The sequence below is a fragment of the Callorhinchus milii genome, unplaced genomic scaffold (assembly GCF_018977255.1).
Source record: "Callorhinchus milii isolate IMCB2004 unplaced genomic scaffold, IMCB_Cmil_1.0 Scaffold18, whole genome shotgun sequence".
Taxonomy (NCBI): domain Eukaryota; kingdom Metazoa; phylum Chordata; class Chondrichthyes; order Chimaeriformes; family Callorhinchidae; genus Callorhinchus; species Callorhinchus milii.
The window spans coordinates 1386497-1402386 of NW_024704759.1; the positions used below are offsets into that span (position 1 = coordinate 1386497).

At 49.4% G+C, this 15890-nt stretch overlaps 1 protein-coding gene across 1 annotated transcript; it reads left to right on the forward strand.

Annotated features, from left to right (window-relative positions):
* Positions 1-211: 211 nt before the first annotated feature.
* sdc4 (syndecan 4) lies at positions 212-11357 on the forward strand. Its single transcript, XM_042341795.1, has 5 exons — positions 212-361; positions 8358-8484; positions 9313-9344; positions 9841-10021; positions 10992-11357. Exons 1-5 carry the CDS (start codon positions 287-289, stop codon positions 11141-11143), a joined length of 567 nt encoding a protein of 188 aa, XP_042197729.1. The 5' UTR covers positions 212-286; the 3' UTR covers positions 11144-11357.
* The last annotated feature ends 4533 nt before the right edge of the window (positions 11358-15890 follow it).

Sequence of the window (15890 nt, forward strand, 5' to 3'; positions counted from 1 at the left end):
CACTCACTCAGTGACTCACATCGTTCCAGTGAGAGACACTCTCTCTCTCTCTCTCTCTCTCTTCATCCAAACTTTCAGACAACTTTTTTTTTGGGGGCGTCGACTGGACTCTGAGAGAGGAATAAATTGATCAATCGGTTGAGTGGGGAGTAAAAGAGAGAGAGAGAGAAAAAAAAATCCAGAGAGACCGAGAGAAGAGAGTTGGGGGAAAAAAAGAAGGAAAACTTTTTGAAACTTTTTTTTGGGGGAAAAAAAAAGTGATTTCGCTTTTAAAAGGTCTCTCACGATGCAGAAATGCTGCGCTGTGCTCTGTGTCCTCCTCCTCCTCCTGAGCCTCCTCACCCCCTCACTGACCGCACCGGTACGTTGTTTGTTTATTGATATTTTTTTGGGGGGAGAATGGTTGGTTTTGGGGTTCGTTCTGTGTTGTTTGTAAACGGAAAACAAAGTCTCTCTCTCTGTGTCTCTCTCTGTCTCTCTGTGTCTCTCTCTCTCTCTCTGTGTGTCTCTCTCTCTCTCTGTGTGTCTCTCTCTCTCTCTGTGTGTCTCTCTCTCTCTCTGTGTCTCTCTCTCTCTCTGTGTGTCTCTCTCTCTGTGTCTGTCTCTCTCTGTGTCTGTCTCTCTCTGTGTCTGTCTCTCTCTGTGTCTGTCTCTCTCTGTGTCTGTCTCTCTCTCTGTGTGTCTCTCTCTCTCTGTCTCTGTGTGTCTCTCTCTCTCTGTCTCTGTGTCTCTCTCTCTCTGTCTCTGTGTGTCTCTCTCTCTGTCTCTGTGTCTCTCTCTCTCTCTCTCTCTGTGTTCTCTCTCTCTCTCTCTCTCTCTGTGTGTCTCTCTCTCTCTCTCTCTCTATGTCTCTCTCTCTCTCTCTGTCTCTCTCTCTCTCTCTATGTCTCTCTCTCTCTCTCTCTATGTCTCTCTCTCTCTCTATGTCTCTCTCTCTCTCTATGTCTCTCTCTCTCTCTATGTCTCTCTCTCTCTCTATGTCTCTCTATGTCTCTCTCTCTCTCTCTCTGTCTCTCTCTATGTCTCTCTCTCTCTCTCTCTCTCTATGTCTCTCTCTCTCTATGTCTCTCTCTCTCTCTCTATGTCTCTCTCTCTCTATGTCTCTCTCTCTCTCTCTCTCTATGTCTCTCTCTCTCTATGTCTCTCTCTCTCTCTCTCTATGTCTCTCTCTCTCTCTCTCTCTCTCTATGTCTCTCTCTCTATGTCTCTCTATGTCTCTATGTCTCTCTCTATGTCTCTCTCTCTCTCTCTCTATGTCTCTCTCTCTCTCTCTCTATGTCTCTCTCTCTCTATGTCTCTCTCTCTCTCTATCTCTCTCTCTCTATGTCTCTCTGTCTCTCTCTATGTCTCTCTCTCTGTCTCTCTCTATGTCTCTCTCTCTCTCTCTATGTCTCTCTCTCTCTCTCTATGTCTCTCTCTCTCTCTCTCTATGTCTCTCTCTCTCTCTCTCTATGTCTCTCTCTCTCTCTCTATGTCTCTCTCTCTCTATGTCTCTCTCTCTCTCTCTATGTCTCTCTCTCTCTCTCTCTATGTCTCTCTCTCTCTCTATGTCTGTCTCTCTCTCTCTCTATGTCTCTCTCTCTCTCTCTATGTCTCTCTCTCTCTATGTCTCTCTCTCTCTCTCTCTGTCTCCTCTCTCTCTCTCTCTCTCTCTGTGTCTCTCTCTCTCTCTCTGTGTCTCTGTGTCTCTCTGTCTCTGCCCCGCCCCTCTCTGCCCCCCCCCCCTCTGCCCCCCCCCCCCTCTGCCCCCCCCCCTCTCTGCCCCCCCTCTCTGCCCCCCCCTCTCTGCCCCCCCCCCCTCTCTGCCCCCCCCCCCTCTGCCCCCCTCTCTGCCCCCCCCCCTCTGCCCCCCCCCCCCTCTGCCCCCCCCCTGCCCCCCCCCCCCTCTGCCCCCCCCCCCCCGCCCCCCCGCCCCCCCCTGCCCCCCCCCCCCCCCTCCCTCTGGTCTGTTATCCAATTCAGAAAGAGAACATTTCATTTCAGGACAGAAGTGCTGCCAATGCCCTAATGTCAGTGTGTCCCCGAGTGTGGAGGTGTGTGTGATTCTCAGTGTGTGTGTGGGGGGGGATTGCAATGTGGCGATGTGTTGGTGTTGAGGGTGAGAGCACTGTGTAGTGTTGGAGCCTATAGGAATGTCAGTGGGAGTCTGGGTGTGATACTGATGTTTGGGGGGGGGGGGCCTTGGGGATGGCCTCAGTGCCTCTGGGGGGGGAGGAGGAAGATTAATTATCCAGAGTTGATTTTCCTGATCACTACCCAATGCCCACTCCCTCCTTTCCCGCCCTGAAATGTGCACAGGATTGGCCTTGGCTGCCTTTCCCTTTCCCTCTCCCTCCCCCCTCTACCCCCCCCCACCCACCGTGACCCCCTGGGGGCTCTCTGTATCCCAGAAGAGAGCCCAAACGTGGGTGGGTCTGTTTGCTGGTGATTGATTTGGGGTGAAAAAGAGAGCGACACAATTGGCATCGGAATCAAAGCAAACGATTTGCTGTTTTAAAAGAACAAAAAGGGGGGGGGAGCGGGAGAGGGGGAGAGAGGAAAGTGGGGCCAGAGGTTAACGAGATATCAAACGTGACCCCAGGAAATGGCGGTTGGCCGAAGAGCTTTGATCTCTGAAGTCCTGTAACCTATTGACGGTTATTAAGTGAGACGGGAGATTTTCTGCCCTGAGCTGCCGTCCCGAGAGAGACGGGTTCCTCCAACAACATTCATGTGATAGGGGCACCTGTCCATTCTGAGCTGTAACCTTTATGACGTGTGTGTAAAGAAAACAAATACCGCACAGTATCTTCCTGCGAAGCACTCTGAGGTGTCTCGACGACGCGATAAGGCGCTATATCACATGAAAGGGTTATATTAAAGCAATTAGTCAGCCAACGTGTGTGCGTTTTATTATTATATGTCGAGTGATTCATAGTTCATGGAGTTTGCTGACTTGTGCTGTTTGTTTACAATCACGGAGTCTTTGCAGGACGGAAGGAGGCCATCCTTGGTGCCTGTGTACGTGTAGTCTCTGAGAGAGCTCTCCTTTTCGCCCCACTCCCCGGGCTTCTTCCGTGCCCCCCCCCCCCCCCCCAAATTCCCTTACACCAACTTCTCGTTGGCAATGCTTCTTGTGGAAAGTTGTGCTGCCTGGCAGACTGGAATAACACAGGGCGTTAATCACCGTGTTTCATGATCCCCCCCCCCCCGCCCCCCCGCCCCCGCTAGCCTCTACATACCAGCGTCTGGCTCTGTGGCCCAGCCCTCCCCGAGCTCTCAGCCCAGTTTGAGTGGGGAGTGTGGGTTTGGGGGGAATGTTAATGCGCGTTTTATTGCACTATGGAAATGTACTGAGCAATGGCAAGCCTCAGTGACTTTCCCAGGGCACAGGTTAAAGTAGTTATTTTTATTACTAGCGACGGCCTCAAGTAGTGTGTGTTGATCAGAGCGTATTGTGCCTATGCGTTTGAGGGGTTACGTGCTCTGCCACTGTCGAACGCTCTTGAGACATTACCCGGCGTGAGGGGAGGCTACGTAAATGTAAGCTGTTGTAGCTGTTACTTTATCGTAACACGAAAATATTTTGAGTTGATTTGGGAACTGTGTGATCTTACAATTGGGGATGTGCGATACTCTGCAGTGGGAATATCGCCTGGCGATTGGCTGGCTAGCGGTTTCGGGAGCGGGGAATATTTTGGAAGGGTTTGGGATATTTCCACACTCGTTCCTCTTTCACATTCCCACCGAGGACTGCGGCTTGACTGATGGTCGCTCCTGAATGTCTTGCTCACGCTGTGATCTCCAGGGTTGGGTTTAATGTAGATTGTATTAATGGGGGGGGGGAACCCCAACTTTAGAGACCACTGTGAGTGAGACATTGGGATTACCTGGAAAAATATACAGTCAATTCACTTGACAGTATATGCTGTGAAGCGCTTTGAGACGTCTCAAAGACACGATAAGACGCTATATCAAATGCGAGGATTATTATTATGATTAACTTCAGAGTTAAATGTAATAATCGTCACTTTATTGTCTGCTCCTTAAAGGGTTGTGAGGAGGTGATGGGGGGTTGAGGTGGGGGGGAGGTGATGGGGGGGTCGAGGTGGGGTGAGAGGGGGACGAGAGTGGGGGTGGGCGAGAGTGGGGGGGAGGTGATGGGGGGTCGGGGTGGGGTGGGGGGGGGGCAAAAAGTTTTAAAAAGAACACTGTCCGTACATATGTACGTGACGTACTATTACGTGACATGAAACCGCCCCCGGAATCTTTTTGCTGTAAATGTTCCCGGTCGGGGAGACGGTGTGAGCGACGTCACCGCGCGTGACGGGCGCCGTACAAATGCACGTTGTCGGTGCGTGTTGATGACCTCCCGTGTTTTTCCGTGTGATGTGACATTCACACCCACCCAGTCACTGCCCCTTGAGCAGTGGTGATTAGTGTCTCTCTGTTTACTTCAGTGTGTCGGAATCCCTCAGCATTGTGGGCGAGAGGTATAGTGTTGTCACAACCCTGTTTTGTGTGGGGAGAAGGCGGTGATTTCCCCCCCCGGGCGTCCCTGTTTCCCCTCTTTCCCCCCCCCCCCCATTTGACCTCCCCACCCCACCCGCCTCGCTGCTATAACTGTTAGTCCGTCTCCCCCCCCCCCGCCCCCGGAGTCTCGTTCACGTCGTGCCTGGTTGCTGGATAAAACCCGCTCGGTCTCTGGTTCCTTCCTCTGACGATGCTCCTCTCTCCTGGAGGCCATTTGCTCCTTCTCCGCTGTTGTCTGATCTTCTTCTTAAAGGGACCGCGCCGCCCTCAGTGTTGGTGGCCCCCCCGGTTGGGATCCGGTCTCCAAGCCACAGGATATCCCATCATGCCTTGTGCTGTGGAGGACGCGCAAAACATGGTGTCTGTGCTTTATTACACCAATTGTCTCCTTATCCGTTTGGCCCACAAAATACAGTCAGTTCACTTTACTATAACCCTGTGAAGCACTTTGAGACGTCTCAACGACATAAGGAGCTTCAAACGCAAGGATTATTATTATTGTTCTGAGGGTTGTATGTGTAGTGTTGAGAGATTGGAGTGTGCCTGTGAGTCTATTATTGAAGGTGTAGGCGTGTGTGCTGTATGTGTACATGTATGTGAACCTCAGACTGTTATTTACCTCCTCACTCAAAGGCAGGTCCAGAGTAATTAAAAATTAATAATTTAGTAATAATCCTTCCATTCGCTATACCAGGAGGATGTCTCGATGCTTCGCAGTAATTCAGTTTTACAAAGTGCCTTTGCCGGTTTTAAAACGTCCTTTTTTTTTGTTCAACCGAAACGTGCACCGGATGGGGATTGTGAGAAATGTTTATATTTATCTCAAAGCAGATTATAAAAGTCAACACATGCTTATGGTCACCTCTATCTATCCCACCCCCAACCCACCTCCCCCTGGCTCGATGTCAGGCTCCGCCACTGTTAAGTGCTCCAAGACGCTGTGTTGTCTAATCTCAGTAAGACGGGCAATTCTCAACACCCACCAACTGCACTGCACGTCACTCGTTCATCACATGAGTTTTCCCCCAAGGAACAAAATTAATAAGAACCAACAATAATCCTTACGTTCGATACAACGTCTTTCATGTCTATAGGACGTCTCAAAGCTCTTCCCGTGACGTTTTTACAAAGTGCAGGCCAACACGGCGGCCGATTTGCACGTAGTAAATGTCCCACAAACGGGCCTTCAAGTGGATGAGTAGCAATAATAATAATAATCCTTGCATTTGCCTTATGTTGTTGAAGCATCTCAAAGTGCTTCACAGGATATACTGTAAAGTGGATTGAATGTATGTAGTGGGCGAGTGATTATGTTTGACCGGGGGTCTGTTGGCCAGGATTCCGACCAGTACAGAGCAACTCCCTCCTCTCTTCAAGTCGTGACATGGGATCTTTATAAAGTCCACCTGAGCGGGCAGGCAGGGAGCTCAGGTTAATGTCTCACCCAAAGGACAGCACCTCTGTGCTCCCCCCAGCATTGCGTTGAAGAATCAGCCTAGACTTGACTCAAAAGTCCTCAAAGTGGGCCAGGAACCCGCAATCCCTTGGCCCTGGGGTAGGGCGGAGAGCCAAGCTGACGCCAAATTTCTGTTTTAAGACTGTTTTATTAAAGATGTTGCAGAATTGTGGAAAAATTTAAAATGGCCTGGATTCGGAATCTGGTTCCCAGCGCTTTCCACAGTTCAGATCATGGGTTGAATGGTCTCACAGGGTGGGATGATGAGAAGTTTGGGCCTTATAAGGGCTTTAAGCCCCAAAACCCATGACATTTCCACGAAGGAATCGTGCGTCGTTGTGGGAGAAACATTTTCTCTCAGGGGAGGGAGGCGGAGACACCTGGAGATAAAAGCTTCTCTCTCGTGTTGCTCTGTTTTTATTGGCATTGATTTCTGGCTGTGCCATTGACTAATGCCTCAATCCCCCTCCTTCCCAGCCCCCACCCCCCACCCAACCCTCACTACCTCTCGTCCGTCTGCTATCCCTCCCTTCAAAGCAGTTTTGTTCCAGAAAGGAATTGAAGCTTCAGAACAGGGTGTGTTTCCCGCACATTCCTTCACTGAAGGACAGGGTGCCAGAGGCGAGTGGAGCAGCTCCAGCTAACGGCCTGACTGCTCTGCTGCAGAGTGATATCATTAATAACGTGCAGTCCTGTAGCTCAGTGCTTACAGCACTCGCCTCGCAAGCGAGAGGACCTGGGTTGGATTCCCGGGCGGGGTGAAATCTTAGGCAAGTCTCCTGATTCCACGCGCCTCTGTTTGCCCGGCAGTAAGTAGGAACCCAGATGTTAGTCAATTAGCAGATCGCTTTCCGCAGGTAATAATCCTCCCCCCCCCCCCCCCCTCCCAAAAAAAAAATCATAATTTGGTCAATCAATCCACGACCGTTTGTGCAGAATTGGCCGACGCGTTTCACTCACAAAATACAGTCACTCCACTTTGCAGTATATCCTGTGACGTAATGTCTTGAGACGTCTCAAAGCTGCGATCAGGCGCTGTATCAAATGGACGGATTATTAACTCCTGATCTACTCTCTGCCAGTTTGAAGCCGACTCAGGGCAAACATGATGACGTTGGCCAGATTCTCCTCCCTCCCCCGCCACGCCGCCTCTCTTCCCCCCCTCCACCCCCCCCCACCCCCAGTCCCCCCAGTAAACCAGCCAGTCAGTCATACTTGGCATCTCTCGCTCTGCATTCCTGGGTCTTTCTGACGATGGATCTTTCTCCTGTTAATTCCCTCACACCACGTTCTATGCCATAGCTCACTGCTGTTCGGGGAAAAAAAACTTGATGGCGGTTTCCCTGTGACGTGCAGCGACATGTGTTTTGATGCAACAAGCGTGAGGATTATTAACTCTCCAACTGCTCCGTACTTGCCGCTCAGCCTCTGCGACGCGCACTGTTGTACACGCACAGAGAGAGGGGCAGCAATTCTTGTACCAGGGAGTCGGTGGGTAATTAATAATAATGGTGAAAATAATTATAATCCTTGCGTTTGATATAGCGCCTCATCACGTCGTTGAGACCTTTCAAAGCGCTTCGCAGGATCTATTGTAAAGTGAATTGACTGTATTTTTGTGGGTGAAACGCGGCAGCCAATTGCGCACAGCAGCGTCCCACAAACAGTCGCGGTTTGAGTGATCTATTTTTTTTAAAATAACTGATAATTGGGGGGCGGGGGAAGCGGATTTCAGACCGTTTTCACTGAATGGTCATCAATGTTCACTGTGTAATACTGGGTAGAGACTGAGTAAACTGTACTGGCACCTGCTCTCGCTCGCTCTGTTGTTTGCCTGGTCACTCTGTCATTCTCACGCTCTCTCTCTCTCTCGTCACTATTTGTTCTGGTCCCATGTTTCACCCTGAAGGCTGTAACATTGTCTGCCTTTGGCAGGCGGTCACTGTTCAAACTCTGGAACTCTCTCCCTCAATCCCTCCGACGTGCCCTCTCCCTCCCCACTTTCAAATTCCACCTAAAGACCTTTGTTTTTGATGGTGCTCACAGTCACCCCCAATCCCCCCAACTCGGGGTCAGACTCCACCACTGTCAAGCCCTCCGTGACGCTGCTCAGCGTGAATGATGCTGTAAAAATGCTCATTGTTGTTCAATCCTCCAATGCTGAAGCCCACGCGGTTATCTCTGAATAACACACGTACGTCCAGTCAGAATAATGAGCCTCGCATTTGACACAGCGCCTTATCATGTCATTGAGACGTCTCAAAGTGCTTCATGGGATATCCTGTAAAGTGGAGCGACTGTTTATTTGAGGGTGAAACGCAGCAGCCAGTTGACAAATGCCGTCCCCTTGTCCCGATTCCTGAGAGAATGTCTCCCGTTTTCCCCGCAGGGCAGTCGGGTCGCATCTGTAAATGATCTGGACGGCGTGGAATCTTCAGGATTCACCCCGAGCTATGAGGACGAGGAGGAAGATGATGGCAGCTCTGGTTTCAGCTCTGGAGACGGGATCATTATCGGTAATGTTTTATCTCAGGGGCTGTTTGGGGGGAGGGTTAGGGAGGGGGCGCGAGTACGGGGCATTTTTCATGTGATGGACGTATAGATTAAGGGATCCATTTTCAGTATATCTCTATAATTAATCAATCGGCTATTTGATTGTCCTCCGATCTGATTGATCGGGAGCCCTGCCTGTGGCTGGCTCATTTACAGAGTGGTTTCCTTGTGTTCTCGCTATATATGTAGCCCGTTCCTTTGGTGACCCCTTTATTAGGAGGAAGTGGCTTTGTTGAACCGAAACGGCACCTTCCTGTGTTACTGTAATGTCTGTCTGAGCCCTCAGCCTCTCGCTTCAGTCACTCACTGATTACAAGAATCCCCCGCTCTGTCTGCACTCAGGTGGAAAGTCCGGGCCGGAGGGGAGAGGCAGTGGGTAGTTTGGGGTGAAGAGTGGAGAGAGGTTAATGATGTGGTTAGAGCACTCACCTCGCAAGCGAGCCGACTCGGGTTCGATTCCCAAACGGGGCGAAATCTTAGGCAAGTTTCCTTACTCCACACACGCCTCTGTTTACCAGCAGTGAGTAGGAACCTGGTTGTTAATAGGGACAATAATCCCTTAAAAATAAATAAAAAATAATTTGGTGATTTAATCCACGGCTGTTTGTGCGGACGCTGCTGCGTGCAATTGGCTGCTTTGTTTTGCTCACAAAATGCAGTCAATCGACTTTACAGTATATTCTGTGAAGCGCTTTGAGATATCTCGAAGACGTCATAAGATTCTATAACAAATGCAAGGATTATTATTATTATTGACTTACCTAAGCGTCTCTTTCCCTTGTGATCTGCAGATGAGGATGGATTGGAGCCCGTTGACAATGAGGTAAGCCTCGTCCTCTTTCTAACTTGTGATGTTTGCCAGGTTTATCCGGGTCGCATGTTTTTTTTAAAAAAAAAATCTATATTATCTTGACTCGGTTGAGATGCCTGACACAAAGAGAAAACCCACCCAGTCTCCAAGCGAGGCTGAGGCCCCCCACCCCCCCCCCACCCCCCCACCATGATGGCCGAGGGTCAACTAAGCCGCTACAGCGAGGGGTTCAAATTCCCTGTTGCCTCAGTGACTATTCTCTCCCGTCAGTCCGTCACCTTCACCCTGTGTGTCTATGTGAAGACCCTCCTCTTCTACCGTATCTCCAGTCAACCCCCCCCCCCCCCCCCCCCCACCGGCTCGGGCTCGTGTATCACCACTGTCGAGCGCTCTGGAACCCTGTGTGAGGTGCGTTGTGTAAGTGTGTGTATGTGCGAGAGAGAGAGAGTGGGGCGGAGGCGAGTGCTGAGATTCGGGGTGTGATGGGAATCTCTGTGTGCTTTCCCAGCTTGACGACTTGGACAACATGATTAACGAGACTGACCCCTGGGGGTCCAAGGAGCTGGAGGAGGTGCAGCTGGGAAATGAGGTGGGGATCCTGAAGAAATCATCGCCAAACCTCCAGAGCAATAGTGTGTCCATGGCCAGCTCCCACGGCAACCTGCTGGACAGCACCGAAGTGGTGGCAGGTAAGCAACTGCCTCTCGTACCCTCTGCAACCCGCACGGGGCAGCTCACAGCGGGGAGGGTGGTGTGTGTCTGTGGTTAAGCGCTCTGAGACGCTACCTTCCCTGTACGGGGCTATGTAGATGCATGGTGGGGGGGTGGGGGGTGAGCGTGCATATGCGGTGTGGTGTAGTGAGGTGGTGCTGACTGTGTGTGTGTGTGTGTAGTGAGGTGGTGCTGACTGTGTGTGTGTGTGTAGTGAGGTGGTGCTGACTGTGTGTGTGTGTGTAGTGAGGTGGTGCTGACTGTGTGTGTGTGTGTAGTGAGGTGGTGCTGACTGTGTGTGTGTGTAGTGAGGTGGTGCTGACGGTGTGTGTGTGTGTGTGTAGTGAGGTGGTGCTGACTGTGTGTGTGTGTGTGTAGTGAGGTGGTGCTGACGGTGTGTGTAGTGAGGTGGTGCTGACTGTGTGTGTGTAGTGAGGTGGTGCTGACTGTGTGTGTGTGTGTAGTGAGGTGGTGCTGACGGTGTGTGTAGTGAGGTGGTGCTGACGGTGTGTGTGTGTAGTGAGGTGGTGCTGACGGTGTGTGTGTAGTGAGGTGGTGCTGACTGTGTGTGTGTGTGTAGTGAGGTGGTGCTGACTGTGTGTGTGTAGTGAGGTGGTGCTGACGGTGTGTGTGTAGTGAGGTGGTGCTGACGGTGTGTGTGTGTGTAGTGAGGTGGTGCTGACGGTGTGTGTGTAGTGAGGTGGTGCTGACGGTGTGTGTGTGTAGTGAGGTGGTGCTGACTGTGTGTGTGTAGTGAGGTGGTGCTGACGGTGTGTGTGTGTGTGTAGTGAGGTGGTGCTGACGGTGTGTGTGTGTGTGTGTAGTGAGGTGGTGCTGACGGTGTGTGTAGTGAGGTGGTGCTGACGGTGTGTGTGTGTGTAGTGAGGTGGTGCTGACTGACTGTGTGTGGTGAGGTGGTGCTGACTGTACCTGGTTATGTGTCCGCAGCACTGATCGCCGGTGGAGCCATTGGGCTGCTGTTTGCTGTGCTGCTGATCTTGCTGCTAGTTTATCGCATGAGGAAGAAGGACGCAGGCAGCTACGACCTGAGCAAGAAGCCCATCTACACCAAGGCCCCCACCAACGAGTTCTACGCATAGACCTTCACACTCCCCCCTCCTCCCCGGCCTCCGCCCACCCCCTCAGGTGCCGCTTTCCTCAACAGTTCAGGTTCACTTTGTTCATCTCTGACTTAATGGACAGAAACAGACTGGAGAGCGAGTTCCATCACTACTGTACTTTCTGCGTCTTTTTTAACAAAGGACCTTTTTTTTCCCCTCTCGTTTTGTCACTGTTTTTATATAGAAAAAGGATTTTTATATAAATATATATAAAATAAATATATAAAAAAAATGCTCCTGCTGATGCGAATGTTTCCTCTCCCCACCTCCTCCCGTCTGAAGCAGATTTTAATAAATGTTAAACATTTTAAAAGAAACTTAAAACCAGACCAAAAATCTGACAATTTGTAGTATTGACAGAACTGTAATTATTCTCTCCCCGACTCCCACCCCACCCCCCCCATCCCCTAAATGGGTCTCAAGTGAGTTGCTTTTGAGACGAACATGATTGAAATAATTGTGTTTTTTCTAACCTGCTGTCTTAACGGAAATGTTGTGATATCGTGAGATTGTAGGGGGAACCACACTTTCTCACTTTTCTGTGTAAGCGCCATATTTGCAGGAATCCTTGTATACGCACCAACCCCCCTCCCCACTCAAAACACTAGCTATGTCTACTATCTGACAGTGGGGGGAGGAGATGAGAGTGGGACAGGCAAAACAAAGTCGCAATTCAAACAAAATATCGAAGGGAACGCAGTACCAATTTGGGGGAAGGGGGAAATGGTATGAATGGGATCAGTGGGATTGGCATGGAGGGCAGCGTGGTGTGTGAGCAAACCTAGGAGCGTTCCTCTTTTCCTGTGTAGTATATTTTGTCACGCGACCCCCCCCCCCCCCATGCGGAGGGAGATTCCTGCAGAAATGGTTGTTGTAAAAAAAATATTAATTTATCTCATTAATCAAGAATATTTTAATTGTCTTTTTCCCTTGTTTTTATTTTTAAGGTGTGATATTTTGAAAAATGAAAAGATTCAATGTTTATTTCCATGTAAGGACGCGTTGAATTCTAGGATTCCAATGTGCCCTTTATCTTTAACTGTAAATCTCGGTGACTATACTTCCAGCAAAGCTTCACCCCAACTCTCTTGTAGAAACCTCTTCTGCAAAACTGTAATGTAGTTCAGTTATTCTGGCGGTTAAAGGAATTCCTAGTTAATTTTAACCTGATAATTTTCTCCCTCTGGAAAAACACTGGGGTTTGCTTGTTGGGGAATTTTTTTGCATCCTGGGGATGTGTCCGCACCAGCGAGTGTACTGTTAAGTTGGGGGTGGGGGGGGGGGGGGGCTGATGATTTGAGCGTAGAGGGCCATGTGCTCAGAATGAGCTAACGAAACACTACAGAAAGGAGAAATTCTTGCACAATTCCTGTAGAAATCTGTTGTGTGCTGATTTCCTAATGAAAACCACAAATTGTCAGAATCACATTATTGGGGGGAAAATGATTCCTCATATCCGCAGCTGGGTTTACTTCACAACCCACCGCTTATTTCGCAAACTCCTGTGCGGGTGCACTCTCTCTCTCTCTCTCTCTTTCTCACTTGTGGACTTTTTTCTCTCTTTCCCTCACCCTCTCCCATTTTTTTGTGAAACCAAATAGTGTGGAGCTTTGTACGTCTCTGGGTTGGCTCTGAATTGCTCCCAGAATTGCTCCTGTCGCTCAGTGTTTAGAGCACTCGCCTCGCAAACCAGAGGACCTGGGTTTGATTCCCGGGCAGGGCTGAAACGTTGGGCAGGTTTCCTTACTCCACACACCTCTGTTTACCAGCAAGAAGTAGGAACCTAATTGTTAATCAATTGGTGGATCACATTTTCTGGGGGTAATGATCCCTCCAAAAAAATAATGATAATTTGGTCACTCAATCTACAACTGCTTGTGGGGCACTGCTGTGTGCCATGTTTTGCTCACAAACTTTCTTGTACCAAACAGGAGGAGAGCACATTCTCAGCGATGGTTTCTGAAGCATTTGATGGGTGTGGTGTGACTTGGTGCTAAATGTCTTATTTTCAGGTGGGGGGAGAGAAATAGAAGTTCATGTCTTCTCCCCTTCACAGTAAATACCTCCTCACACTATCCCATTCCAATTTTTTTTTGGGGGGGTGGAGTGGATAAAGAGACCAACCTCTTTACTTTTCCCCTTCTCCACCTTCCCCCCCAACTCACCACCACTTTGTGGCTTAAACTCTTTTTTTAATCTTGTTTGTCTTTTGCACAATAGTTCTGAGGTACGGGTTGTAAAGCACATTTTAAAGTGAGCAGATGTTGATGTTGAATTGGGTGCGTTATGTTATTTTATTATTAAGCTGCATTGATGGAGAGGATTTGCCACACAATAATAAACTCCAGCATCATTTTTATATTAATTCTCCAAGCTGGAGGGTGGGTGGTGAGGGGAAAGAGCTTTTATAATGTACAAAGAGCAGTGTTGACTTGCCTGCTCTCTTGCCTTCGCCCCTCTCTTGCCCCCCCCACCCCCAGCCTCTGGCAACTACTAATTGAAGTGTGAGTCCCCTATATTCAATGGGGTGATCTCTCTCTCTCTCTCGCTCTCTCTGTTGCTCTCTCTCTCGCTCCCTGTGATGTAAGCATTTGTTAGAGCATTTGTGATACTGAACCGTGTTCTTAATCTTGAACCAAAAAGAACTTGAGCAGAGATTGGGCTGTCACTCCCTTCTCTGTTCGTTTTGGGACCCGGGAGCCTGGTGGTGGGTGAGTAGGGGTGGGGGGAGATGGAGATAGGAGAATAGAAGGGGTGAGAGTAGGCTTGGATGTGGTCCTGGCACGTGGAGTGGGAAGAGCCTGGCTTTGTGTGTGATGGGTGGTGAGGCCCAACGATATAAACCATTGGTACTCTGTCCACATGATCTGCCCTGATATTGGGGGGTAGGGGCAGAGAGTGGGGTTGTTGTTATAACCAGCCAAAGGTACAATGTCTCCTAATACAATTGTTCCTCGTCTTCCAGTTGACTAATTTTATCTGAATAAAAAAGTTTTGTTTTGCTGTATTTTTTCCCCCCTCCAGATCTGTACATATTCATATGTTTTAATTTGTTCTGTTACTGGATGTATTATGTATAAATAAAACATTATCTTTACATCAGACCAGTACTGGGGGGTTATTTTAAGGGGCGGGGAGGAGGCGCGGGGCAGTAATAATATTTCTTGCATTTGATGCAGCGCCTTATGTCGTTGAGACGTCTCAAAGCGCTTCACAGGATACACTGTATACTGCGCCGCAGGATCTTTAAAGTCCTCCTGAACAGGCAGACGGGAGTTTGGTTTAACGTCTCATCCTAAGGACGGCATCTCCAACAATGCAACAGCTCCCCGCACACCCAGAGCGTCAGCTTAGCCTATGTGATTCCAACATCCTTCTGACTCCGAGGTAAAAGCGCTACCGCTGAGCCAGGCTGACACGCAAACAAACCATTGTGTAGTGCAGCGACTGTATTTTGTAGGTGAACGAGGCAGCCAATTTGCAACCAGCGAAGCAATGTCCCACATGCAGCCATGAAGTGAATGGTCAGGATAAATGGGTGACCAGACAATACAATAAATTAAGGTGGCAAATTTGAACTCACTTGTTCAATACAACTCAATATTAATCCTTCACACAGTTGAATTATCACTCGGCCATTTCAGTTCCTTTCTCTTTCCCTCCCCACCCCACCTAAAGCCGCCCTCTCGTTAGCGGATTCCTCGTGTTTAATGGAAGCCTGGCTCCGTCCACACATTTGCTCTCTGTTGTTTTACTTGCTAAGGGTCCCTTTGGTGTGACTCACGTTTCAGAGGAACAGAACAAAGGAGCAAAGGTTACTGGATTTAATGACTTCAGTGCAACACAGCTGGGAGTTGGAGGAGAGAGAGCGAGTGTGTGTGTGGCGATGATCATTGCCTGCTTCCCTCCCAGGAATTCATCATAAAAAGGAGACTGGGGGCCGCTCTCCTCCCCCCCCCCCCCACACACACACACTTTTGCTCCAATACTAACAGTGCTTATCAGATCTCATGTCAGGTCTTTGAGAGAGGAGCGTTGTCATAAGGTGCCATCCTCTTGGATGAGACATTGAGGCCGGGAAGAGAATTTCTCTCTCTGCTGGTGTCCATTGGAACCATTGAAAACCAAGCCTGGATATAGAGGCCCAAGGCCCTTGGGCAGTGATCATATATAGCCCACCAGTCCTCTGGCTGCTGTGTGTCCAAATCTGATCCCAGGGATGTGTGTGGTTCTCTAATCTGACACACCAGTCCCTGTGTCCTCTGCCTGATGCAGGTTACTCAACCCTGTGTCACCGTCCTCCCCCCTACCCTCCAGCCCTCCTGATCCCAACCCGCAGCTCAGGTCCTAATCCCTGACTCTCCAGTGCCTTAGGACCTCCTCCCGCTGTGAAAGATGACGTAAATAGCGACAACTTGTATTTACTTCTACATATATTTCACCCACAAAATATACACTACTTTTCAGTATATCCTGTGAAGCGCTTTGAGGCATCTCAACAATGCGATAAATACATTTTATTTAGGAAACGTTATGAAGCTCTTTAATGTGTTTTGATGTAACGACAGGCCCTGTGCCAAAATTATTTATTTGTGATCACAAAAAGGCACATGTTTTCTCCGCTTGGCTTTGCCTAGCGGATCCAAGACTGTAAGGAGAAGATGTGTTTTGCAGAAAAGTGAGGGCAAGTGTTCTGGGGGAAATGTTCAGGGAATATTCTAATCCA

Excerpts from the sequence above, each read along its gene's own strand:
- sdc4 (XM_042341795.1), top strand. The coding sequence starts at position 287 with ATGCAGAAATGCTGCGCTGTGCTCTGTGTCCTCCTCCTCCTCCTGAGC. Across the intron at positions 362-8,357 it reads CCCCCTCACTGACCGCACCG|GGCAGTCGGGTCGCATCTGT; the intron begins GTACGTTGTTTG and ends TTTTCCCCGCAG. Across the intron at positions 9,345-9,840 it reads TGGAGCCCGTTGACAATGAG|CTTGACGACTTGGACAACAT; the intron begins GTAAGCCTCGTC and ends GTGCTTTCCCAG.